The sequence below is a fragment of the Phyllostomus discolor genome, chromosome 10 (assembly GCF_004126475.2).
Source record: "Phyllostomus discolor isolate MPI-MPIP mPhyDis1 chromosome 10, mPhyDis1.pri.v3, whole genome shotgun sequence".
Lineage (NCBI taxonomy): Eukaryota > Metazoa > Chordata > Mammalia > Chiroptera > Phyllostomidae > Phyllostomus > Phyllostomus discolor.
The window spans coordinates 58187507-58214263 of record NC_040912.2 but is presented as its reverse complement, the minus strand read 5'-3'; the positions used below and the strand labels follow the sequence as shown (position 1 = coordinate 58214263).

Sequence of the window (26757 nt, the reverse complement as noted above, 5' to 3'; positions counted from 1 at the left end):
AGGCTAATTTTGATTGCAGGTTATAAACAAAAATGATATATTTAAAAGTTCATTACTCAGGGTCTAGCTTTTAAACAAAATAATTCTAAAATATTTTTAAACAACATTTTCTAAGGTGAAATCTTTTAAAGAAGTAGTATTGCTTAATATATAGCAATTATGAGACCAGAGTAGATATGAATACAGCGATATAAAAGATGGTTTCTCTCAAGGAAGTGTTTAGAATTCTATGAAACATATCCTTAGAATTTTTACAACTGTTGAAATTCCAGAACTTTTTGAGAATCTTAGAACAAATATGGATCAGTCTGCAAGAAAAAGAAGTGCCTCCATGAATAATTTGGCATACAGTTTCTGAAGGGTACATGTAAAATTGACACCCTCAGTGAATATCTAGGGTGGGTTCAGGTAGAGAGGCTCCATGCTAAGCTTCTTGATTAAAAACACCTGTTTTCAAGGTTGGGCCATCAAGAAGTTTAGAGGATTCCCCACATTTAAATGACATTCAGGCTATCGATCTCCTGCCACCAAGTTACAAATACAGCTTTTTAAGTATCTACTATGAATGGATTTCTTAAAATTAATCTCTGACCTCCTCATATAATGAGAAGAAAAATGTAACACGGGATATTCCTTTAGCTATCATTCCCCTTTCACTCTGGTTTATAGGGGCTTTCTAAATGCTGATCACCAACCGCTTGTTGAGTTGCTCCATCTGCTGAATCGACCCTGATCTCCGTATCCCGTCATGGGTGGCTGCTGCTGTTGGACGCTGCCAAGTGGTTGTGCGGTTCACGTGATCCACATAAAAGACCCGCCCATGGCTGTCAATGCGAGCTTCCCAGTCTAGCATGTAATAGAAAGGCAAAAAAATAAATAAATAAAGGACAAACTGTTGATCCATGTGAAACAGATACCACTTCCAGGTCTTCCACAGGTAGAACTCACTATTGGTTATTTGATGAAGGCCAACTCTGCCCCAGAACCTGCTATGACTTCTGAGGCATTGGTCTGGAATTGGTATTCCAGAAAAGAGCATACTAGTTTTATATTCTCTACTGGGCCACTTTTATTATTTTTTTAGAGATTTAGTTAATTTACTTATTTTAGAGAGCGAGAAGAAGGGAAGAAGAAAAAGAGGGAGAGCCTCTCACACATCCCAAATAGGGGACCTGGCTCACAACCCCGGCATGTGCCCTGACTAGAAATTGAACTGGCCACCTTTTCATTCACAGGCCAACACTCAACCCACTGACCCAGACCAGCCAGGACTCTGCCGGGCCATTTTAAACAGTAATGTATGTTCCTCACATACAATCTATGTCAAATTCCAGTAATTTCAAAAGAGAACACGTAATGTTTATTTTATTTCTTTCTTTAAAAATTTCCGCCCTGGCTGGCATAGCTCAGTGGATTGAGCACGGGCTGGGAACCAAAGTGTCCCAGGTTCGATTCCCAGCCAGGGTACATTCCTGGGTTGCAGGCCATAACCCCCAGCAACCGCACATTGATGTTTCTCTCTCCCTCCCTTCCTTCTCGCTCTAAAAATAAATAAATAAAATCTTTTAAAAAAAATTAAAAAAAAATTTCCATCCTGTCAATCTTCTGGGCTACTCAAATGGCAGCTGAGAGACTGTAGTTCTAACCATTTTTAACTACAGTTCTAAAATACTATACATGCAACTTTAGGTGATCTCTACCTAATATTTAATAACTTTCATTGATTGCTGTTCCTTTGAGAGGGATTTGATACCTAGGGTTCCAAACCATCCTTTTGATAACTTGTAATTTCACAGTATATATTTGACCCATTGTGGCTGCCAAATATCTCTTGACCAAAACCAAACCAAACCAAACCAAACAACTATTAAAAAGCATCAAGCTTTTAAGTACCTTTATTGATAACCATCCCAAACAGTAGAGGGAACCCAAGATAAGGATAATTTCTTTACTTCTCAAATTTAAACAACAACCCAACTAAAAGGTAGAATTATAGCTATATACTACATAATGCATGTGGGGGCTGGGTAGGGTAGTGTGGATGAAAAAGTGCTCAAAACTGAAAGAGCTGGCAGTAATATTTAAATATCTGAGCTTAACATTGAAAATCAATATCTGCTGTACCAAAATAGGCAAAGTTTTTATAGCCCACATGTAAAGATGTGATAGAAAATTATGCTGAAAAATTAAAGAAGAGAAAGCAAAAATTAATGCAAATGAAGGAAAACCATTCAGCCTTTTAAATGAGAAAAAGTATAGATCAGGGGAGTAGATAAGATATTAATGAAAAAACATTATCCAGGTAATGACACAACAATACTCATTTTTAAATGGAAAACTTGATATAGTATATTTATTACTATGGCTTATATCTGACATTTAACTGAGGAATTACAAAAAAATGCTCCTCTCTCCCTAAAAAACACAAAATACCAGAAAACACCAAATTTAACATAAGACAAATTGAAGAAAAATATAGTGATTGTATAAATAAATTCTAGGGGGTTTTGATTAAACTTAACTTCTAGATTATCCACTTATCAACTACTAGTTTTAAATGTTAATAGGTAATTAAGCTTGAACCAAAATTTTTGAAACTTCAGTAATTTCCAAACGAGTAATGATTTGACCCCTAACTGTTTTTCCCCTTGAATCCAACATGACTATTAATCATTGAAGAGTATTGTGTACCCTGGACAGTGTAGGTCAGTGGATTGAGTGCCTGCCTATGAACCAAAGGGTGGACAGTTCGATTCCCGGTCAGAGCATGTGCCTAGGTTGCCGGCCAGGTCCCCAGTAGGGGACATATGAGAGGCAACAACACACTAATGTTTCTCTCCAACTCTTTCTCTCTCCCTTACCCTCTGTCTAAAAATAAATAAGTAGAATCTTTAAAAAGGATTGTGCTATTCAATTCAATTGAACAAACTTCACTACGGATGAGAAATTATGTCAGGTCCTGAGGGCACATTACTCAGCACGCATCCCTGTCCTTCAGGAACTCACAGTAAAGAAAGTATTACTTCAGAGACAAAATTCCAGTCTCATAAATTCTCTAAGGAAAAAAAAAAGAGAATGATGCAACAATAATAACTTCTTTCTGAAAGTTTCAATATTTCCAAATCGCTAATAAAAAAGAATAAAAGCCAGACAAATTTGTCAATATATTATATATGTGGAATGCATACTTTTATAAATATATAAAAAAAAGTAACAGTTAAGTAGAATTAGAGATTATAAGCATGTATATAGGTTGACTTGTTAAGAATTAACTTTCACATATTTAATCCCCCTGGCTGGCATAGCTCAGTGCATTGAGCGCGGGCTGCGAACCAAAGTGTTGCAGGTTCAATTCCCAGTCAGGGTACATGCCTGGGTTGCAGGCCATGACCCCCAGCAACCGCACATTGATGTTTCTCTCTCTCTCTATCTCCCTCCCTTCCCTCTCTAAAAATAAATAAATTTTTAAAAAAAGAATTAACTTTCAGATATTTAAAAAATGATATCATGTAAATAAAAAACTTTCTAAATGGAATTTCAGGCCTCAGCATGCCCTGATGATCTTGGCACTGTGTTTCCTAAACAACCCCTGAAAATGATACCTTAATGAGGCTGGAGCAAGTTAGAATAATTTATTTCCATCAATTAATTTGTAACTGAAGGACCTACTATATACTAAATTATATATTTTCCATGAAGTCTAAGAACAATGTAGAGTGTAATAAAATATCTTTGGTTATGATACTAATACAAGTAAAACTATATAATTTTGTATTTTAACAACTTTAATACCATGTTTGTAGTCTCAGCTTTTGAACTTCAACCACACATTCGATTGCCTTTTTGACATCACTGCCTGGATGACATCTTAAATATAACATGATCAAAACCAATCTTCAGAGCTTTCCCACCCAAACCTATTCTATCTGCAATCTTCCGTTCCCATCTCAATTTAAGGCAACTCCATCCTTCCAGGTAAAAATTCTTGAAAACAGTCTTGACTTTTGTCTTTCTCCCACATGTCACATCTAGTCAGTCAGCAAATTTATCCATAAAATACATATTCAGAATCTGACCATAGCTCACTACATCCATGGCTCCCCTGTGGCCCCAGCCACCCATATTTTTTTACCTAGGTCACTGCAATAACCTTTTGATGGGTCTCAAGTTTCTACTTTTCCTTCTCACAATTTAATTCCAAGTCAGTAACCATAGAAAACCTTTTAAAACCTTAGACAATGCCACCTCTTTTCTCAAGACCCCACAGTGTTCCCTTTTCATCCAGAGTAAAAGCCAAATTCCTTAAGTGGTCTAAAAGGCCCTATAATTCAGGGGTGTCCAACCTTTGCACATCTCTGGGTCACACTGGAAGAAGAGTTGTCTTGGGTCACACATTAAACACAGTGTGACATGTAATCACAAAAAAATTCATAATGTTTTAAGTAAATTTATGATTTTGTGTTGGTCTTCATTTATAGCCATTCTGGGCCTCTTTAGCCTACAGGTCAAGGGTTGGACACCCCTGCATGTGATCTGGGTCCCAATATTTCCTCAATGTCATCACCTATTACAGAGACACTTGTCTCCTTGCTATTCCTTAAACCCACTAGGCAGGCTGTTTTCTTTTTTCAGGAAGCTTTTTCTCACCAATACCTACAAGGGTAACTCTCTTGCCTCCTCTAAGTCTAGTGTCAAAGGTTGCATTCTCAATGAAGCTTACCTGACCACACTATTTAACATGTCAAATGAGCCAACAACATGAACTCCAGATGTCCTTACCTGCTCTACTTTTGTTGTTTGATAGCACTTATTACCATCTAACATATTATATTATTTCTTCACATTTTTTATTATTTATTATATGTCTCTATCAGACTGAATTATAAATTCCATGAAGGCAGGGACCTTTGTTTTGTACCTTACAGAAAATAATAATTCCATAAGTAGTTGTTGAATGAATGACTATCAGTAATGGAATCACCCATGTACTATTTGAGATTATCTGAGTAAATTTAGTTGCTGGGCTTCACTACAAACCTTTCTAATATTTTTTATTGTTACATGGACAGAAAATCAAAGCCTATCTGGAGAATTTTGTTTTCATTATTTAAAGCTGTTTATAGAACATAATTACTTAAATTAGACTTATATCTTCAATTACATACATAATATCTGTATGCATGAGTAGTTGCTACTTTTGCATAGATTGGAAGTCAATTCATGCACACATGCATTGATTGAGTTATTTGTTGTAGGGAAAGTATTCTTTTCCTGGAGAACACATGTTATAGATATTTTTCAGATAAGTGTTAACTAGGAAGTATCTATAGTAGCATTAAAATTTACTATTCATTTGTGGAATACCCATAAATCAATGTATAAATAAAGAAATCAGATATCAAAAGTTAAAGAATTTAATGTTTGGCTTGTCCCCCACCCCCAAAATATGGTGTTTTTAAAATGTATACAGATCAAACATATTTGTTGATTTTTCACTGAAAATTACAACTGACTGGAAGAAAACAGGCATAAGTAAAAATGATATCATATTAGAAAGAATAGATAAATTAAAGAATAAGCATTTTTCCTTTTGAAAACTGTTACCACTTGATGTAAGTAGAGGCTAAATATAAAGAAATATTGATTCTTAGCATCCTGAAAAGACCTTGCAGTTATGGAATTTATCAAATCTTAAAGGTTATCTTTGCTTGAAAAACAAGTCTAAACCAAAACAGAGAAATTACAGAAGTCATGAACATATGTGATGCTAAGTGGGGTGTCATCTCCTTCTTATAAATTTATTATAATAGTATATTATGAGATTAAGAATAGAATGATATCTAGAACTATTTAGTCCAAATCTAGCATTTTAGTAAATGAGGATATTGAAGTTTTACTTAACAAATAAGAAAACTGAGTCTCTGAGAGAGTAAATGATTTTCCCAACTTCAAATGACTAGTTGAATAATTATTAATTACACATTACAGTTACCAGGAGAAAATGATAAAGATGATATTTTTAAGAAAAATCCTAAGAACTACAGAAGAAACTTGAGGCTGTCACCTCTTGATATAGGTTATAGCAAGGAAAATGCAAGGTTCTGGGTTTTGGTGGATTGAAATGTCTTATTGTATAGAGATGCTTGTGACATAACAGGTCCAAATAAGAACAATAGGATTATCCAGTCTTGAATTGAAAGCTTTTAAATATAAAATAGTACAATTTGAAACTTAAAGGATATATGCAGTTTGCAAGGACCAGCCAGTCTTATAAAGAAATGTTCTCCCTTTCAGAAGTTGAAGAGCACTGAAAATACTAGGTTATCTTTTCAAGATCACATGCTGAAACCATTAGTTTAAAAAATCCAAACAATTTGTATAGTAGATGCTATATTGGTTTTTGATAACAGTGTAAAGTATTGAGTTGAGAAAGAGTTTGAATGTTTACATATGAGTTCATGCTGACCTATTTAGAATTGATAGAAAGAGTTAAGACTAAGAATTATGACAGAGTTTAAAAACTAAAGCTTACTTGGTGGAAGAGGCTCATCGATTGTTGGGTAGTGATGATGTTCAGACCTCAAGGAAGGAAGCTGGCTTACTGGCTGGGGATTATGGAGTATTGGACATTCACCTAAGGACAAGATAGTCAAGACATTCAGGTTCACTCATTGTTATGGCAACATGTTCCAAAAAAGCACGACTTTGAAACAAACTACTACAGAAGAATAGCCCAAAGAAGAGGCAATCTATTTTTGTGTCAGTTTACTATATCCCCAGTTATTCATGAGAAAGGAAACAGAGGTAATTACTTTTTTTAAACCCCAAAGAAAAGACCCAAGCACTTCATGACTATATATCACGAAGACTGATATATAGGGTTAGGGCCTGAGTATGTAACCACCTGAATTACCTTGATGGAAAGGTAGCATCAAAAAGGGACACAGAGGAAAATTAGCCCAGCCTGACTTTAGCCCAGAAAAGAGACAGGCCTGTTTGAGGGAAGTGGAGCATTTCTAAGGTCCCATGAAAGCTCAGTGGTCTTGGGCAAAATTATTGCTCCTTGTTTGAATGGGCTCCTTGTTTCATCAGAGGGATGCCAAGTTTGTTTTTCACATTTTGTTTTTGAAGTGAACTCTTAAATGGTGACTTTCCAAGATGGGGTTATGGAATTTATGGGTCAAGAAGGTGAATTCCTTTAGCATAGAAGTTAGTGGTTTGGGTGGCAAAGCCAAGGAGCTATGGAATTTTATGATTGTTCCAGATTATTTTGAGAAAGAATCAGACAAGCCAGGGTCCTCTAGAAAGGGGAAATGACAAGAGACAATGGAAAAAGATAAGAGTCAGGAAAACTGAGACAGGAAAAATTGAAACACTGAAGAGGAATAGAAGGAAGAAGAAAGACAATAAATTTTGGAAATAAGCAGCCTCTCAATGCATGCCCTGATTATTATTATAGACATATCTAATAATATTGTCAGTCAAACTTATAATGAACTGAATAGTGTTCTAGAATGGTGTTCCTATTTTACAAAATCCTCAGGTCCTAGTAACGCTGTGTGTAGCGTGGCCGTGTGGAAGGGAGGCTGACAACAACTGCAGAAGTAATTGTTCTTGATCATTGGAGAGCTAAGGGGGCCCAGATCAGGACACAGCTTCCATTCAGACTGGTGTCTCCACTCCCTCTACCTCACATCATCCTGGCTTTATTACAATAACCCTTAGTGGCCAGACACAAAGGTCAGGCCTTCTCCTTCTTCTCCCCTTAGTGGCTGATGCAAATAGCAAGTGCTATCTTATCTCTTGGGTCAAAAAGGAGAGAAACTATAAAAAACAGCAGGTAAGATCTTTATGGGATCTCAAAATGCAAATATTTTCCAGGATGTCCATACATGGACAAGATGATTATTTCTTTTAATTCTATATTCAAAGAACTGATTTAAATATAAAATAATTAAGATGGACATTAGATAACTTTAATTAATAGTTTAATTCCTCGAACTAACAGGAAAATAAAAATAGAGAGGTATGCAGGAGCATAGAGTCCTTTTAAATTTAGATATATTTCACAATTTTTTGCACAAAGTCTGGTATATTACTCAACCTCTTGGGGTCCTCTGAAACTTTAAGGAAAGCGAAGGAAGATGTCCTTCATGTCAGTTCACAGCTCCATGTGAACTGACTCTTATTTCAAAGATGGGTTCTTGTCTGTCTTTATATGTGCGTAATGTCAGAAAACTAAAAACAATGGTACAGTTGTTATATCATCAGCTGCTGTGTTTTTTATTTAGCTTCTTGAAAACAAAAACCAGCAAACTTACCTCTTGTAATTAATTGAGTCAGCCAGGTTAATAACTCATCCAAGCTAGTGGTATTGTCACTCGGAGGTGTTGACAGAGTTGATCCCACCTTGTGGATCCCACCTTGTGAATCCCAATCAAATTCAATCACATTATTGACACAGTTCAGCCAACTGAATGGATGGAGCATACAGCAGAATCAAGAGATTCTGTTCTTCAAGAAGCTTCAGCTCCATACAACCACATCAAATACAAAACAAGTGTTCAGACCTTCTACTTCCAAGAAAGAGACGTATTCCACTTGAAAATTTAGTCTCATTGTTTATCTGTCTGGAAGAACCCTCACTTGAGAAGCCAAAGGCTTTACATGTATCCTCATTTAGTCCTTCTAATAACACTTTGAGGTAGATTCTACATTTACACAAGTTTTACAAATACATATGGGGTAGGCATGTAACTTGGCTAAGGTGTCATGGCTAAGAGGTGGTGGGACTGAATACAGCAAACCCAGGCTCCAGGGCCTAAGCTCATAATCACATTATGTTGCTCTTTTAATATTACCTTAAAGTTTAAGACTAAACTATTTTGTGTTTGTGTTGGAGGTTTTTATAGAGGGCAAAGAAACAAAAAGCGAATAAAGAATACATCCTCCATAAACTGCTATAGACTCATCTTCCTGGGCCTATGTACAGTCAGTTAACCTAGGCTAAAGCAGTGAAAGAATTTGCAATCTTAGAAGTCACAGCAAGGGGCAATGGTGATTCTAATGAGAAAAGAGGGCATTCTAATGAGAGAAGAGGGCACAAGCATATATTTGGTGGGTTGTGTGGAAGCCCTGTTTTCTTTGAGTATGTGTCAATAAGGGGACAGATCCACAATGCTGATACCTTTAACTCAGGACTCACTACTGAGGGAGGAAAGACTGGCTGCAAAAAAGTCACATGCCAACATATGTGCAGCTCTGATGAGATCACCAGTCCCTCTCAGGAATCTTCATATTGACCTTAGTGATCATCACAGAGAAGTGTTGATGTGTTTCCTAACATTTTTTTTTTTTTAGTATAAATTTTGCAGAATTTAGGAATTCAGACATTTTTTTAGAAGTTGCGCTGCAAGACTTCTGCTATGGCCCTGAAACACTTTTCTGCCCTTTCTGTTAGGGACAGTTTTCCCCTGCTGGACAAGGATGTGGACAGTATTTGTTTGTTTGTTTGTTTTCACTTTTCTAAAACATGCTTTTGCATTATTATAACTGACCTAATTTTCAATTAACCATTTGTGGATTGTCTCTCAACAAAGTGGTCAAAATATACTCCATAGGCTACAATGATTGACAAACTATGAATCCAGGCTTACTTTTGTACATCTCTTAGTTAAGAATGATTACCTTTTTAAATATAAAACTGTTAGAAAGAATAGCCTTTGATGTGAACAGTTACTTGGTTTTGATTCTTGACTCACAAAACTTAAAAGTATTTATCATCTGGCCCTTTACAGAAAAAGTTTTCTGACCTCTAAAATACCTCTGCCTGCTCCTAGTTGTATCCTTTTATGTGTTTATATCCAAATCTCCTTATAGTGTAACTATTTTTAATTATGTTGTCATTATTGAGTACCTTCTGTACACTATCTGATACTGATCTATCTTCCTGTGCCCAGCATTTACCATTGGGCTCAGAACAAGAAGACACTCAAAACATTCTTGCTAAGGGAAGAAATTGATTATCATGGGTACCTTTCATATTGTATGCCACTGTGGTGTATTGCATGCCACTACGGTTTTCTTCCCTGCGTTTCTCTTCCTTTACCAAATTGTTGCATTTTGTCTTATCACATATGCCATGTTCTCTCACTTTTTCTTTCTCTGAAATGTAGAGTTGGGCTTTGTTGAATACTTAAAATTATTTTCTGTGTGCTCACTCTAGTTTCTGTAAAAGTTTGTTTGTGCTAGGCATTTGTTTAGGTGCTGAGAATTCAAACATAAAGAAGATACAATTCTGGTCCTTCATGACACCACTGCTTTCTGTTTGAAGGCTAATTTAAATAGCAAAATAGCAGAATCTATATTTTTCTCTTTTATTTTATTTTTTCCAGTTTCAATGCATACTTTTATTATTTATTTAGTAGACACCAACTTTGTTTCCCTCGCTTCCTACATTTGGAATTCCATCTTGTTTTTATGCTGAGTAGCAAAACAATGATAAAGGTAAAAAGAATAAGCTACTCCATGAAGAAAAATAATCTATCAGCTTACTTTCTTTTAACAGGCAAAATATAAATATACTCACTCTAGACTGTACATGGTTTAGTCACTAATAAATTTAAATGGCATCCTGAAGACTGTAGGCAAACACAGGGTGCAGTAAAGATGAGCTGTTACACTTTGCAACTGTTTAAGTGTTCCTGGGCTGCATTTCTTGGTCACTAGAAATGTCATGGTCACTAGATTGGAAGATGCTTGCCAATTCTAGAAACAGACTGCAAATTAATTTCACATATGATTCCAAGGCATGACTAAGAAGGGCCTATTTTGGTTGAAATATAGAACCCATTATAAAACTAGAGGTGGCAGCTTTTGAATTAGAATCTTACTTGAAACAGAGATTTATACACTCATGTTATTCTTCCTTTCCATTTGTCAAAATAGCCAAAAAAAGAAAGAAAACAAAAAGTAAACATAAAAACACCAAGAAAAAAAAACAAAAGCAACAATAAACAAAATTAAGATGAAATAATGACAAATATATGTAGGTTATACCTATCTACATGTACACAGGCTAAATTCTAAAACAGAAGTAATCAATGTTCTTCAACTTATATTAACATTTATTGCTAATCTTTAATAACTTTGGGAAGTCAGCAGATACTTCCACATTATCCACCTAATAATTTGATGATCATTTATGCTTATCATTTGATACTAGCCTTAATGCTTTGGTCACTGTCAAGACAGGAAGAATATTATATACACTAGCCATAATGATTAATTTAAACACAGAAGCACATGTATAAGTGTACATTCACATGTGTATACTGGTAATTGTTGGTGTATATCTGAGAGTTTGTGGGGTGTCAACTCTTCATACTCACAAATACACACACACACACATAAAACAGGCATACACATTTCTACAGCAACCCCATTTGGGACCGATCCTCTCACTCTTCTTTTTAAATCATGTTGGCTAGACATGACCCCCTGTCCCCCTAGTGGTCTTATTTTCATTCTCATCAGATTTGACATCTAACCTTCTCTCTGATTGCTTGGGCCTGCCACAGGGGACTCCAAACCATCAAGGGTTCTTGCCACACTTCTGGCAGAGGTGGTTGTCTGTTCTTGCCAGGGCCCAATGACATTCACAGACTCTAGGTCCAGCTCTGGGCTCTGCACTGAGTCTGATACTGACTCGAATGCACTATTCTCCTCCTCCTCATCCTGCGAGGAGAAGACTGTACTCTCGGAGATCTTGGCACTGTCCAAAGAGGAGAAGCGGGTGTGGCTGGTGAACCTGCTACCATTGTAGCAGGAGCCACTGTAGCAAGAGCTGCTGTAGCAAGACGTGCTGTAACATGAGGAGCTGTAGCAGGAAGGACTACAACAGGACATGTCACAGCCTTCAAAGCTGTGGTCACCACCCTGTCTGGGGCTGGAGTCACTCTCACTCCCTGTGCTGGGGACTGAGCTGTTGGCCAAGCCAGAAAGGCCCAGGTGCATTGTGCCTAGAGTAGCCCCCTCATGGTTCTCAAAACCCTCTTCTAGAGCAGGCAGCTCAGCAGCTACCCTGTCCCCCTCACTCAGCCCATCCTTCTCCAAGGTGTTCTTGAAAGTGGACTCTTCCTTAGCGCCCTCATCCTCCTGGGGGCTGTCATCCTGAGTCAAGGGCATGCTGTGCAGCAGGGTGTGGATGTGGATGTAGTGTGTCCGCGGGGTTTCAGGGTCACTGCAGGCTGATGCGATCACTGTCTCCAGCTCGGACACAGGTAAGCAACATGGCCTGTTCTTTCTCTTCATTGAGGCAGGAAGCTGCAGCCTGTCCCCCAGCTGCCTCAGAGCAGATATGTCTCCCTCTACTTCTTCCTCCATCTGTCCCTTTTCCTCCTTCTGCCCCTCAGCCTTGGTCTGTGCCATAAGATCCCCAGTGCTGTCTAGGGCTTCGCCATCCTGTAGCAGCCCTGGTGGGTGTGCCTCCCTTCCCAGGTCCAGCCCCATGGCCAGCTCTTCCACACTCAGGGTGGGCTCGGTATCCTCTTTGTCTGGGCCCAGAAGCTCCCCAGCCCTGTCAGGTCCCATGGAGACTGTGCCGTGGTCTTCTCCTGCCTCAGTGGTACCTGCCACTTCCTCCACTGGCTTGGCAAGCTCCAGGCTCCTGTTCTCTGCAGTGGCCAAGGCGCTGCTCTCCCTTGGCTTCTCTGACTTGTAACTTCTGGAGGTCTCTGTTGCATCCTGTAGAGGCTCCTCATGGCTGCTTGCCACCAAGTTGTTCATGGGGCTGTCCTGAATTTCTGCTGACTCAGCTTCAGTGCTCAAGGAAATATCTTCATCATCTGTGGACAAGAGGAACATGTCAGTCCTTCTACAAGAGTGTGTTATGGTTTTAGTGTACTCTGAGAGACATGGACATGAAAGACATCTTAAGGGATTTTTATTTTAGGATATTGGATGTAGGGATTGATGAAGGTTTCTCATTGGCCAGTGCTCAGCTAAAATATCTTGTAAGAGTATGTTTTCTTTCTAGAACAACTAATCCTAAAATTTATGTGGAACCACAAAAGACCACAGATAATCAAAACAATCCTGAAAAAGATCAAAGTGGGATATATCACATCTCTGATTTCAAATTATACTACAAAGCTATAAAAATCAGAACAGTATGGTAACGGCACAAATATAGACACAAAGACCAGTGGGATAGAATAGAGAGCTCAGAGATAAATCCTCACGTATATGGTATTAATCTGTGAAAATAGAGGCAAAAATATACAATACAGTAAAGAGAGTCTCTTTGATGAGTGGTGCTGGTAAAACCAGACAGATACATGCACAAAAGGAAACTAGACCACTTTCTTATACTATATACAAAAATAAACTCAAAATGGATTAAAGACTTAAATGTGAGACCTGCAACCATAAAATTCCAAGAAGAAAATATAGGCAGTAAATTCTTTGACACTGGTCATAGCAATACCTTTTGGGATGTCTCCTTTGGCAAGGACAGGAAAACAAAAATAAACATATGGGACTACATCAAACTAAAAAGTTTTTGCATAACAAAGGAAACCACCAACAACACAGACAACTGGAGAAGATATTTACAAATGATATGTCTGATAAGGGGTTAACATCTCAAATATATAAGAAACTCACACAACTTAATATTTTTAAAAAAGCACTTCAATTAAAAAATGGGCAGAGGATCCAAATAGACATTTTTCCAAAGAGGACATCCAGATGGTGAAAAGACATATGAAAAGATGCTCAACATTACTAATCATCTGAGTAATGGAAAATAAATTACAATAAAATATCACTTTATGCCTGTCAGAATGAGTATCATCAAAAATCAAGAAATAGGGGGCTAAGATGGCATTGGAGTAGGAGGGAGCAGATTTGGCTTTCCTCTGCACAGGGGAGAAAATCCTGACCCATCTATGGAGTACAGAAGCAAGCAACCAGCATACTTCAGCATATGTGAAAATAGGGGACCAAGGATTGTGGTGAAACCCAAAAACCGGACCCTAAGAAGAGTGCTGCAACAGGGTAGGGTCCCAGGGACCAGCGTGTGGTCTGGGGGCTGCAGCCCCAGGCCCAGGGCCAGCTGCTGGGTTTGCCACAGAGTCCTTGGGAGAGAGCTGTGACAACTGCTTCCTACCCAGCCAAACAAGGTCTGGGCGGCACTGGGAAGAATCCAGGTGCTAGCAAACACACAAGGGCTGTGAGCACCTTTGGAGGTTGTGGACACCAGAGAGGCTGGGGTGTGCAGCTGGCCCCGATCCCCACAGTCACCAGTTTGGCTGGAGAGTTGGGCTGTGGGAGAAGCCAGGCCATTGTGTGGAGAGGCAGTCTTGAACAGGAGGAATTTCTCATGAGGAAGGAGTGAATAGACAGACACTGTTTGGAGAATTCTGCTAAAGTGATCAGTCACTCCAGCCTCACTGCCACCCAGCCGTGGGCACGCTGGCATGCATGCAGGGAGAGCATCCCCACAGCTCGGTCAACAGCAGTAACCCCGGGGAAACACCTGATTCCCACACCCAGGGCAAAAGGCTGAGGAGCCACGTTAGCTTCCCAGACAGTGAGGGAGCCAGTGCGAGCTCCTCTGACTGAGGAAGAAAAGCCATACCAATCATGCATCAGCCTGCCACAGCCAGCAAGAGCAGAAAAACTGGTTTGGCCACTTTGAACCAAGAGACTTTTTAATTTGATTCTATTTTTTTTAACAATTTGTAATTTTTAATTTTTATTGTTTTTATTCTCTTTTGATTTCTTTTCCTCTCCTTCCTAATTTCTTGTTTTATTCCTTCTTCCTTCCTTTCCTCCAATTTTATCTCTTCTTCCTTCCTTCGTCTGCCTTTTCTATTTTTACTTTTTAAAATTTTTTCTAAATACCTACAAGTGAGACAAAATCCTGGATCTGTGAAAAGACCAAAGTTGAACCCAAAGAAAGGGCATCACAATAGCTGGGACAGTGAGACAAATTTCACTCTGCTATTACAGAGAACCTGCAAGTTATTCTATATTTGTATTATTATTATTTGTCCCGTATTCCTACATCTTTTTAAGTAGTATTTTTGTATCCCTCTTCTTTTTGTATAGTCTGCTTTGCTAGGCTGGATATATTGTATGACCTGACAGCTTTCCCCTGATATCTCTTTCCATACTGCATTGCTAATCTACTGTCCTTTAACTCACCTGTGTCCCATTAGCACACTACTCAAGGTTCTGTACTCCCTATTCTTGTTACCTAGATCTCATAGATTCTGTCATATGATTGTTGCCATAATATTATTGTAAATAACGGCTGTTTCATGCAATTGTAATTACTTCACAACACCCTCACCCCCCAGATCTTAGCCCATTTCAAGGTTTCCTGAACTCTATTACTGTAGTGGTTAACTCTATTCTCTATAACACTACACCTATTTACTATCCTTTACTCTCACGTTACCTCAGAATCTGACCTCCCACAACCTCCCTGCTTTATAGATCCAACTCAAAATCCTTCCTTCCTCAACAAGAATCTTATCTTCGTTCCATCCTTTCTAAAAATCAGCTAGCTGGGTGGAAGATCACGGTTAAAACTATACATAGTCACAGGATCTCCTATCCTTTCTCTACTTGCTACTATTGTAAATATCATAGAATTCTCTGTTGCTGTCTTAAACCATTTTGCCTTCCTCCTCCAACTGATGACAAAAAAGAATAGGTGGAGGTGGTGAACACCAGGATACCCAATGGAAGAGGAAATCCAACAACAAAGGAACCACTAACATATAACAACAGAAGAAAGTGAAGGAGGGAGTGGTAACCACACAAACCTCAATCCAGGACTTATCTGGAAATACAACTAAACAGTAGAGACAGTACCCAATACAAACAACTGAACAAGAGAAAGAGAGAATTCTTTAAACCTTATACACACGGAAGAACCAGCTTAAACACAACCTGCCCTCACCAGCACAACAAAATACAGGAGGTGGTGGACAGAGAGACCCTCATTTAACCAGCTGGTGGGAAGGAACCACTAAAGAAAGACTCAACAACAATCAAAACCCAAAGGCAAACACAAAGCCAACTTCAATGACAGCCCCCGACCAGTGAACTTCGGAGATCAAGGAAACTGCACCACTGAAACTCACTGCTATTCTACTAAAGAAGTTCACACCATAAACCTAGGGAGCCATCACATATCAATTTAAGAAGCAGAGGCTAACAAGAAGAGTCTCACAAACAATGGGAAGACAAAGAAATAATCTCCAAATGAAAGAAAAAGAGGAAGCCTCTGAAAGAATGCTAAATGAAATAGAAGAAATTCTACTATCAGATATTGAGTTCAAAGCAATGATCGTTAGGAAGCTCAATGAGCTAACAATGAGCTACCAGAAACTCCAGGGAAGCCACAATGAACTCACTGAAAACTACAGCAACATGAAAAAGGAAATAGACACTCTCAACAAAGGCCAAGAGGAAATGAAGAATTCAATTTCTGAACTGAAGAACACAGTAGAAGGAATGAAAAGCAGGATCCATGAAGCAGAAGATCGGATTAGCGAGCTATAGTACAAAGCAGAAAACAACATCCAGAAAGAGAAAGAAAAGGAAAAGAGGCTCAGAAAGAATGAAGAGGGATTAAGAGAAATGCAAGACAGTATGAAACGTAATAATATCTGTATAATAGGGTTACCAGAAGGAGAAGAAGAAGAGCAAGGGACCAGAAACCTAGTTGAAAAAGTAATGAAGGAGAACTTCTCTAATTTGATGAGAGAAAAAGTCACACAAATCCAGAAAAGACAGAGAGTCCCAATCAAGAGGAACCCAAAGAGGCCCACCTCAAGACACATCATAATTAAAATGGCAAAATTTCAAGACAAAGAGAGAATCTTAAAGGCAGCAAGGGAGAAACAGGAAGTAACATACAAGGGAGCCCCAATAAGGCTAACAACTGACTTCTCAATGGAAACACTCCAAGCCAGAAGAGAATGGCAAGAAATACTCCAGGTAATGAGAACCAGAGGTCTGCAACCAAGGCTACTTTATCCAGCAAGGCTCTCAATCAAGATAGAAGGCCAAATAAGAAGCTTCCCAGACAAAAGAAGTCTACAAGAATACAATTCCATCAAACCAGCTCTGCAAGAGATTCTAAAGGGACTGCTTTAAGGAAGGGAAGGAAAAAAGAGAGAGAGAGAGAAACACATGCACATAAAAGACAATGAATAAGTACCTATCAATAATAACCTTAAACATAAATGGATTAAACGGTCCAATCAAAAGACATAGAATAGCTGATTGGATAAGAAACCATGACCCACACATATGCTGTCTACAAGAGACCCACCTCAGGATAAAAGACCTGCACAGGCTGAAAGTGAAGGGCTGGAAACAAATTTTCCAAAAAAATGGACAGGAGAAAAAAGCTGGGGTAACAATACTCATATCAGCCAAAATAGACTTCCCTAAAAGGGCCATAAAGAGAGACACAGAAGGTCACTTCGTAATACTAAAGGGAAGAATCCACCAAGAAGACATAAATATTGTAAATATATATGCACCCAACATAGGAGCACCCAAATACATAAAGAAAATCTTAGAGTATTTCAAGAAAGATATTGACAGCAACACAATTATTGTGGGGGATTTTACACCCCACTGTAAAAAATGGACAGATCTTCCAAACAAAATATCAACAAAGATATTGTGGCATTGAACAATACCCTAGATGAAATGGGCTTTGCTGATATATACAGAATCTTCCATCCCAAAGAAGCTGAACATACATTCTTTCAAATGTACACGGAACATTTTCAAAGATTGACCACATGATAGGAAACAAAACAAGCCTCAACAATTTCAAAAAAATTGAAATCATACCAAACATTTTCTCGGATCACAAGGGACTGAAGCTAGATACCAACCCCAAGGAAAAAAACTCAAAACACTCAAAATCATGGAGATTAAATAGCATGCTATTAAACAATGAATGGGTCAAGAATGATATTAGGGAAGAAATCAAAAGGTTTCTGGAAACAAATGAAAATGAACTCACAACAACCCAAAACTTATGGGACACAGCCAAGGCAGTCTTCAGAGGGAAGTTCATAGCGATACAGGCCCACCTAAAAAAGTTAGAAACATTTCAAACAAACAACCTAACCCTACATCTACAAGAACTCGAAGAACAACAACAAAGACAGCCCAGAGCAAGCAGAAGGGAGGAAATAACTAAGATCAGAGCAGAATTAAATGACATAGAGACTAAAAGCACAATTCTAAAGATCAATGAATCCAAGAGTTGGTTCTTTGAAAAGATAAACAAAAATCGACAAGCCTTTAAGCAGACTCATCAAGAAAAAAAGAGAGAAAACCCAAATAAACACAATCAGAAATGAAAGAGGAGAGATTACAACAGATACCTCAGAAATACAAAGGATTGTAAAGAAATTACTACAAAGAACTGTATGCCAAGACATTTGAAACCTAGATGAAATAGACAAATTCTAGAAAAATATAATCTTTCAAATCTCAATGGAAAGAAGCAGAAGCCTGAACAAACCAATAACAGTAAAAGAAATGAAGCAGTGAACAAAAACCTCCCAGCACACAAAAGCCCTGGACCAGATGGTTTCACAGGAGAAATCTACAAAGCATTTAAGGAAGAGCTAACCCCTATCCTTCACAGACTATTTCAAAAAATCCAAAAAGATGGAAGACTCCCAAACTCTTTTTATGAGGCCAACATCATCCTAATTCCAAAACCAGATAAAGACACAAAAAAGAAAGAAAACTTCAGCCCAATATCGTGGGTGAACATTGATGCTGAAATCCTCAACAAAATACTGGCAAACTGCATCCAACAGTACATTAAAAAGATCATACACCATGACCAAGTGGGATTCATTCCAGGGATGCAAGGATGGTACAATATTCGCAAATCAGTAAATGTAATACATCACATAAACAAAAGCAAAACAAAAACCACATGATCACATCAATAGACACAGAAAAAGCATTTGATAAGGTACGGCACCCATTTTTGTTAGAAACACTCAACAAAGTGGAAATAGAGGGAACATTCCTCAACATAATAAAGGCCATATATGAGAGACCTACGGCCAACATCATACTCAATGGGCAAAAATTAAAATCTTTTCCACTAAGATCAGGAACAAGACAAGGATGTCCACCTTCACCACTTCTATTCAATATAGTACTGGAAGTTTTAGCCACAGCAATCAGATAAGAAAAAGAAATTAAAGGCACCCAAATCACAAAGGAGAAAACAAAACTGTAACTGTTTGCAGATGACATGATAGTGTACATACAAAATCCTATAGACTCCACCAAAAAACTGCTTGACCTAATAAATGAATTTGTCAAAACAGTGGGATACAAAGTCAATATCCAGAAATCAAAGGCATTCCTGTACACCAACAATGAAACAGCAGAAGCAGAGATCAAGGAAAAAATCCCATTTGAAATAGCAAAAAGAAAAAGAAAATACCTAGGAATTAACCTAACCAAAGAGGTAAAAGACCTGTATTCAGAAAACTACATAACACTGAGGAAAGAAATCAAGGAAGACACAAACAAATGGAAACATATATCGTGTTCGTGGATTGGAAGAATTAATATCATCAAAATGTCCATACTACCAAAAGCAATTTACAGATTCTATGCAATACCTATTAAAGTACCAATGGCATATTTCACAGATATAGAACAAACACTTCAACAATTTATATGGAAGTATAAACAACCACGAATAACTGCTGCAATTTTGAGAAAGAAGAGTAAAGTAGGAGGGATCACAATACCTGAGAGTGAACTATACTACAAGGCCACTGTAATCAAAACAGCTTGGCACTGGCATAAAAACAGGCACATGGACCAATGGAACAGAACAGAGAGCCCAGAAATAAACCCAAGTCTCTATGGTCAATTAATATTTGACAAAGGAAGCAGCAACACAAAATGGAGTAAAAATAGCCTCTTCAACAAATGGTGTTGGGAGAACTGGACAGGTACGTGTAAAAAAATGAAACTCGAGCACCAACGTACAGCTTAGAGAAAAATAAATTGAAGGTGGATAAAAGACTTAAATATAGACTGTGACACCTACATCCTAGAGGAGAATGTAGGCAGGAAAATCTCAGATATTTCATGCAGAAACATTTTTTACTGACATGTCTCCTAGAGCAAGGGACATAAAGGAAAGAATAAAGAAATGGGACCTCATCAAAATAAAAAGCTTTTGCACAGCTAAAGAAAACAGTATCAAAATAAAAAGAGAACCAACTGTATGGGAAAACAGACAAGGGTTTAATCTCCAAAATATATAAAGAACTTACATGACTCCACTCTAAGACAAGCAACCCAATTAAAAAATGGGCAAAGGACTTGAATAGACACTTCTCCAAGGAGGACATACAGAAGATTCAAGACACATGAAACAATGTTCAATATCGCTAGCTATCAGAGAGACGCAAATTAAAACCACAGTGAGATACCACTTCACACCAGTCAGAATGGCCATCATAAACAAAGCAACAAACAATAAGTGTTGGAGAGGTTGTGGAGAAAAGGGGTCCCTAGTGCACTGTTAGTGGGACTGTAGACTGGTACAGCCACTATGGAAAGCAGTATGGAACTTCCTCAGAAAACTAAAAATGGATCTGCCTTTTGACCCTGCAATTCCACTGCTGGGACTATATCCTAAGAATATTAAAACACCAATACAAAAGAACCTTTGCACCCCGATTTTCATAGCAGCACAATTTACAATAGCTAGGTGCTGGAAGCAACCTAGATGCCCGTCAGTAAATGAATGGATCAAAAATGTATGGTACATTTACACAATGGAATTCCATGCAGCAGAAAGAAAGAAGGGCCTCCTACCCTTTGTAACAGCATGGGTGGACCTGGAAAGCATTATGCAAAGCAAAACAAGCCAGGCAGTGAAAGACAAATACCATATGATCTCACCTTTAACAGGAACCTAAACAAGAAAACAAAGAAACAAGCAAAATACAACCAAAGACACTGAAATAGTGGACAGACTGACAGTGACCAGAGAGGAGAGAAGTGGGAATTTCAGGGGAGAATGGGAAGGGTTTACAGGAACAAATTTAAAGGACACATGGACAAAAACTAGGGGGAGGGTGGTAATGGGAGGGAAGTGGGGAGGGTTGGGTGGGTGGGCTGGAATGGGAGTAAAAGGGAGAAAACTGTACTTGAACAATGAGTAAAATTAAAAAAATCAAGAAATAAGTTTTGTCAAAGATGTGAAGAAAAGGCAACCCTTGTGCGCTGTTGGTGGGAATATAGATCAGTGTAGCCACTGTGGGAAGCAGTATGGGGTTATCTCAAAAAATTTAAAATGGAGTTGCCTTATGACCTAGCAGTACCACTTCTGGATATTTATATGAGGAAAACACAAACACTAATTCATTGCAGCATTATTTAAAATAGCTAAGATGTGTAAGAAATCCAAGTGTCCATTGATAGATGAAAGGATAAAGATGCATTATATAACACAATAGAATATTACTCAGCAATACAAATAAATGAAATCTTGCCATTTGCAACAGCATGGATGGGCCTAGAGGGTATTATGTACAAAGTGAGATAAGTCAGATGGAGAAAGAAAAATACCTTACTATTTCATTTATGTGGAATGTAATAATACAAAAACAAATTAATAAATAAAACAAAACAGAAACACCCCCTCAGATATACAGAATAAGCTGGTGGTTGCCAAAAGGGAGGGAAGTAGGGGGATGGGTAAAAAAATGAATAAAAAATGGCTAACTACTATCTTATGTGCTCGATCCCATTCCTTTAATTTGACTACATAATTTATTGTCCAAACAGAGACAGTATTGAAGTAAAAGGGACATTATTAAAAAGGAAGTTAGGATTACAGGTAAGAGCAAGACTGTCCTTCAAAAACTTGAAAAAAAATAATGAATTCTTTTTGTGTTAATGGTAGTTTGAAGTCATTATATATTTCTGAACTCTATTTCAAGGGATTTTATTTTTCATTAAAATAATGAAAGCCTAGTGTTACCTCAGTTCTCAACAATATTTTTTTTTATATGGAAGACTTTAGAGATGAGGGTGAGGTGTTTACAGTTCCTTTCTAATCCTAGGCAAGGCTAATTATACTTACTCAGAGTATTTCCTATGGCTGGGTCCCCATGATAGCAGAATGGATAAGTCAGGTTCTTGGCAACTACAGAGCACAAAAGGGCTAGATGATGGCAGCAGCCAATTATTTAGTAGCTCAGACTGAAATTGTTCCAGCATTTGGAGATTACTACAGTGGAAGAATAAAGCAGGTATCCACACCAAGTAATCATTTAAGGAGTAGCAATCAAGTTTACCTCTGCCTTCCCCCACTTGCTTGCTTTATTGGATTCCTGCCAGATCTGAACTTCTCATTTCAAACATACTACTGCAGTTCACTTATTGAAGAAAAACTAGCTCTCTAGTCAGCCATAATGCTGTCCTTACTACTACACTGAAGGAAGAGTCAGTTTTATTCTCAGAATACTGAAAAGGCTGATTTGAAAGGAGAAACAGGTGGTTTTTACATTTTGCATTATATATGGGGCATAGAGTACATAGAGTACAACTGGAGTTTAATGAGTGGGCAGTGATAAACTCCAGACTCTGGGTTCTGTAAAGCCTCATTAACTTTAACAACAATTCATAATTGTGGCCTAGGAGGACTGAACAATTCTTAGCATGATTTATACTTAGTTGTAGGCAAAGAGAAAAAGTGGAATTATGAGGCATCTCATTATTCATATTTGGAAATATGTTTTGTCTTGAAAAAGTGAACACTGGATGATTCTGCAATTTTCTGTTTAGAGTTTTCATTCTTCCCTGTGGTATTGTAAAGATCCATTGTACCATTATAGTTCTTCAACAAGATATGTATCACATTAATTGATGCTCAAATTTCTTTATTCATTTGCTCATGTATGTATGGAATTATTAAACATCTACTGAGCATCTCATATGTGGGTGCTAGAAGTAAAATTATACATTAGACATGGCTCCATACCTACACTGACTTCATTGTCAATCCCCATTCCCCTGTCTAACCCTCTATCTTTTGGTCTACAGAGTGAAGAATAACCTCTCTATTAAGGGGACAGCAATGTAGGACATGTCTGGAGAAAACCAAGGACATGTCTAGAGAAAACTGTGGTTATTGTATTTTAGAGAAAAGAATCATACTATGACATTAGACTAGGACAAGACATGAAATTCATGCTGAAAATACCTGGGTGGATGGAGGAAGTGATCTCAAATCGGAACTGCAGCTGTCCACTCACATGATCAGTTGGAAGCCTGCGGCCAAGTGTGTAGCTGACCACTCTATCCCTAAAAACAAATAAACACCATAACATATTTGATCAATGCCTCTTCTTCCAAAGACCATACCATCAGTTGATGCAGGCAGACCCAAGGAGACCCTGCTATTAGGAGGTGATAATCTGCTCAGGTACCTCTGAGATGGTCTTAAGGTAAACATGGGAATGTACATTTGATCAACAATAATGAAAAATTTCAAGAAAACCTTTATCAAATATTCCGAAGTAGAAGTCAGCAAACTACAACCCATGGGCCAAATCTGGCCCACTGCCTGTTTTTGTATATTTGTGAGCTTTTTACATTTATAAATAGTTGGGGAAATATAAAAAGTAATATTTTTGGCACATTAAAATTATATAAAATTTAAATTTCAGTTTCCACCAATGAAAGTTTTATTTGAACACAACTATGCTTTTGGTTTACTTATTGTTTGGGGCTGCTATCATGCTACAATGGCAGAGGTGAGTGGTTGGGCAAGAGACCTTAAAACATACAAAGCCTAAGGTATTTATTAATGGGTACTTGACAGAAAACTTGCCAATCTGTGTTCTAAAGAGAAAAAAAAGATGTGACTATTCTTTACTTGCTTTTTCTATGCATGCTGACATTTTCCAAATACAACCTTAATAATGAACAGTGCCATCAACAAGCACATATATTGCAGTGTTTGTGTGTGTGTGTATATATATACACACATATATATACGTGTGTACACACATATATACATATATATGTGTATATATATACATATACACATGTACACATGCACATACACACATATATATATTTCTAAGAAAGGATACTATTTGGTTACTAAAGACCCAGTCTAGTGCTTCAGAAAGGGACATGCTGCAGGGTGCAAGACCTGTGGATTGGTTTTACTCACCTGTGACTTCCAATTATGCCAACCCCAAAGTCCCACATAGACATTCTAAAATTCTTCCCTGTATTCTGGCGCCACCCCCTCTGTACACTCAAGGTAGTTATTTAATTAGAAAAAATAAGAAAAAAATTATCCAAGTGGGATCAACCTGAAACTTTGATTTTATAGTTTCATCAGCAATGTAACTTCAGCAGAATGCACTTCCTCCTACCTTAGCCTAAATAAGATGACCTTGGGATATCTAGGTACCCAATGATAACAATAACATGTTTCAAAAGAGATTAGTACTCAGATTATTACAAATTCATTCCATTTACTCATTTGTGACATTCAAAAAAAGATAAATCACTTACTGGTAATGTTTTAATGCTTTTTTTTTTCTAGAAAACACCAGTGCTATGAGACAATATATCCCAATGATCCATTGACTTACTATTTTTCATTGGTAAGCCATGGTTTAGCATTGGACTTCCATTGAAGTCCATAAATAAAGCATTGTGTGCAGAATAAAGTAGAAAAAACACAATATTTTGTTTATTTAAGAAGTGCCTTGGTCACTATTATGAAGTGGGTCTACTATTACCATGAGAAAGATATCCTGAACCCAAAACTTAATGGAAATCAGGAAGGAATTAAATATAAGTAGACAGACAAAAAGTTAAATTTATTATGCTATGCATTTGCTTTCTAGGCTCTTCTTTCCTTTGCTTTTCACTTAGTTCATCCACAAATATTTTTTGACCCTGTGTCAAGTAAAAAGTGCTGCATTTGATACAAAGCGATGTAAAGCTTAGCCCTTGCCTTTAAATAGCTTACATCCACCTGGAGGTATGTGACAGGACCACTAAATAAGGCAGCTGGTGGCATTTCTAAAGAGGATTCAGAGAAGGCAGGGGGACAGCTGAGGGCTGGGATGTTATAGACAAAAAGGTCGAGGAGGCATTAGAAATGAGAGTGCATGTGTGCCTGTAGAACACAAGAGCAAAATGTCTGAGAGTAGAGACAAAAATGGAAACCTTTGCAATACATAGAGGGAGATAGATGTGGAGATTATATTTGTTGAGGGCAGAGAGAAGCTGTGGTGTGAGGTGGATTTGATTTTTTTATGGGTGAGTCCCTAGGTTCTGCCATGGCCCAGGCTCAAGTGGCCACTGCTTCAGTGGCAATTACCCCAATGCCCTTTTTCTATATTTGGGCACCTACAGAAATGGAAGCACTGTAAAAATGGCCTCCAGGAGCTGTGGAAAGCAACAGACCTAGAAGGAAAAACTGCTCCCTTCAGGCCCTAGTGGGCAGTGGCCTGTTACTCCATCAGAGCTGGCCAGAGGAAAATGCCTCACAGGTGTGCTGTTGCTTCATCTTAGACAGGACTGAAGCTCAATTGCATTCTATAGTTCCTTCTCCTTTTCCTGGATGGCAAGAACACTGTGGGAAAATCATGTCTTACATTTTGTGACAGGGCAGACCCTTTCCCACTTCAGTTATCTGCTTTCACCACTTGGGGATGTTTATTTCCACTGTAGGAAGTAGGAGGCCAGGAGGGTGGGGTAATTAGGTAAAGAAATTAAGCAGCAGCTTTGGTTTATGAAAAGTACTCAACATGGAAGAGCAGATGAGTTCTTGATGGCTGTAGCAAGCAGGGGGAGGGAAGTCCAGTTTAACAGACACTAATTGAATCTCTGATATACACTAGACAGCAATGTGCTCAGTACTGAGGTATAAAGAATCCTACCTAGATTCTCTTTTTGTCCTACAGTCTACCTTCTGGCACAGGTGTTAACAACTGCAAGAGCAGACGGTGGGACAGAGGATAGAAATGAAAAATGTGGCTAATGATAAACTTGAGAATCACCCAGGAACCTTTTGAGGAGCCTGTTGCATGGGAGGCACTTAGGTATTGAAGAAAGGCAGGTGTGGGTTTGAACTCTGGCTGCATTTCTGTAATGCACAAGCCTTTTAGGTAATTATTTATGCTATTTAAGTATATGATTTCTTTTAAGAAGGAATGGTGGTAGTGCCTCAGTCCCAGTATACAAAGAAGACTAAATGTTATATAACAATGATCACAACAAATACCATTCCCTTCTAAGTTTCTACTATGTGCCACAAGCTATTTTACATTCATTATGAATATATTTTATTGGCTTGCTTGTTTAATCCTCATATCCATGAATGTTATGTACAAACATTATGTTTGACACTTGGCTAAAGCTCCATGACAGTTCCCCTTAACTTGAGAGTTAATGGCATATCTTCATGTACACGGTTGAACACTTGCTAAAATGTTTTAACTAATTGTCCATATGATAACCATTAGTGAGTCCAAAGTCCTTCTGAAAATACAAAATTATGTTAAGACACTTGAAAATTCTACATTGATATTCTAAGGGTCATATTATACTGAAGCATACATTTATGGCCAGGGAGCTATACCTCGAGTTTTCAAATATACTTGCTATTACCTAAAGAAATGAATA

At 37.9% G+C, this 26757-nt stretch overlaps 1 protein-coding gene across 1 annotated transcript in view; it reads right to left on the bottom strand.

The window, feature by feature from the left end:
• The window catches only part of HECW1 (HECT, C2 and WW domain containing E3 ubiquitin protein ligase 1), a 583340-nt gene that overhangs the window by 228134 nt on the left and 328449 nt on the right, over positions 1-26757 (bottom strand). The window contains 4 exon segments of the mRNA XM_028525426.2: positions 696-846; positions 6533-6634; positions 11550-12845; positions 23306-23406. Of these exon segments, the coding sequence (XP_028381227.1) occupies positions 696-846; positions 6533-6634; positions 11550-12845; positions 23306-23406 (1650 nt within the window).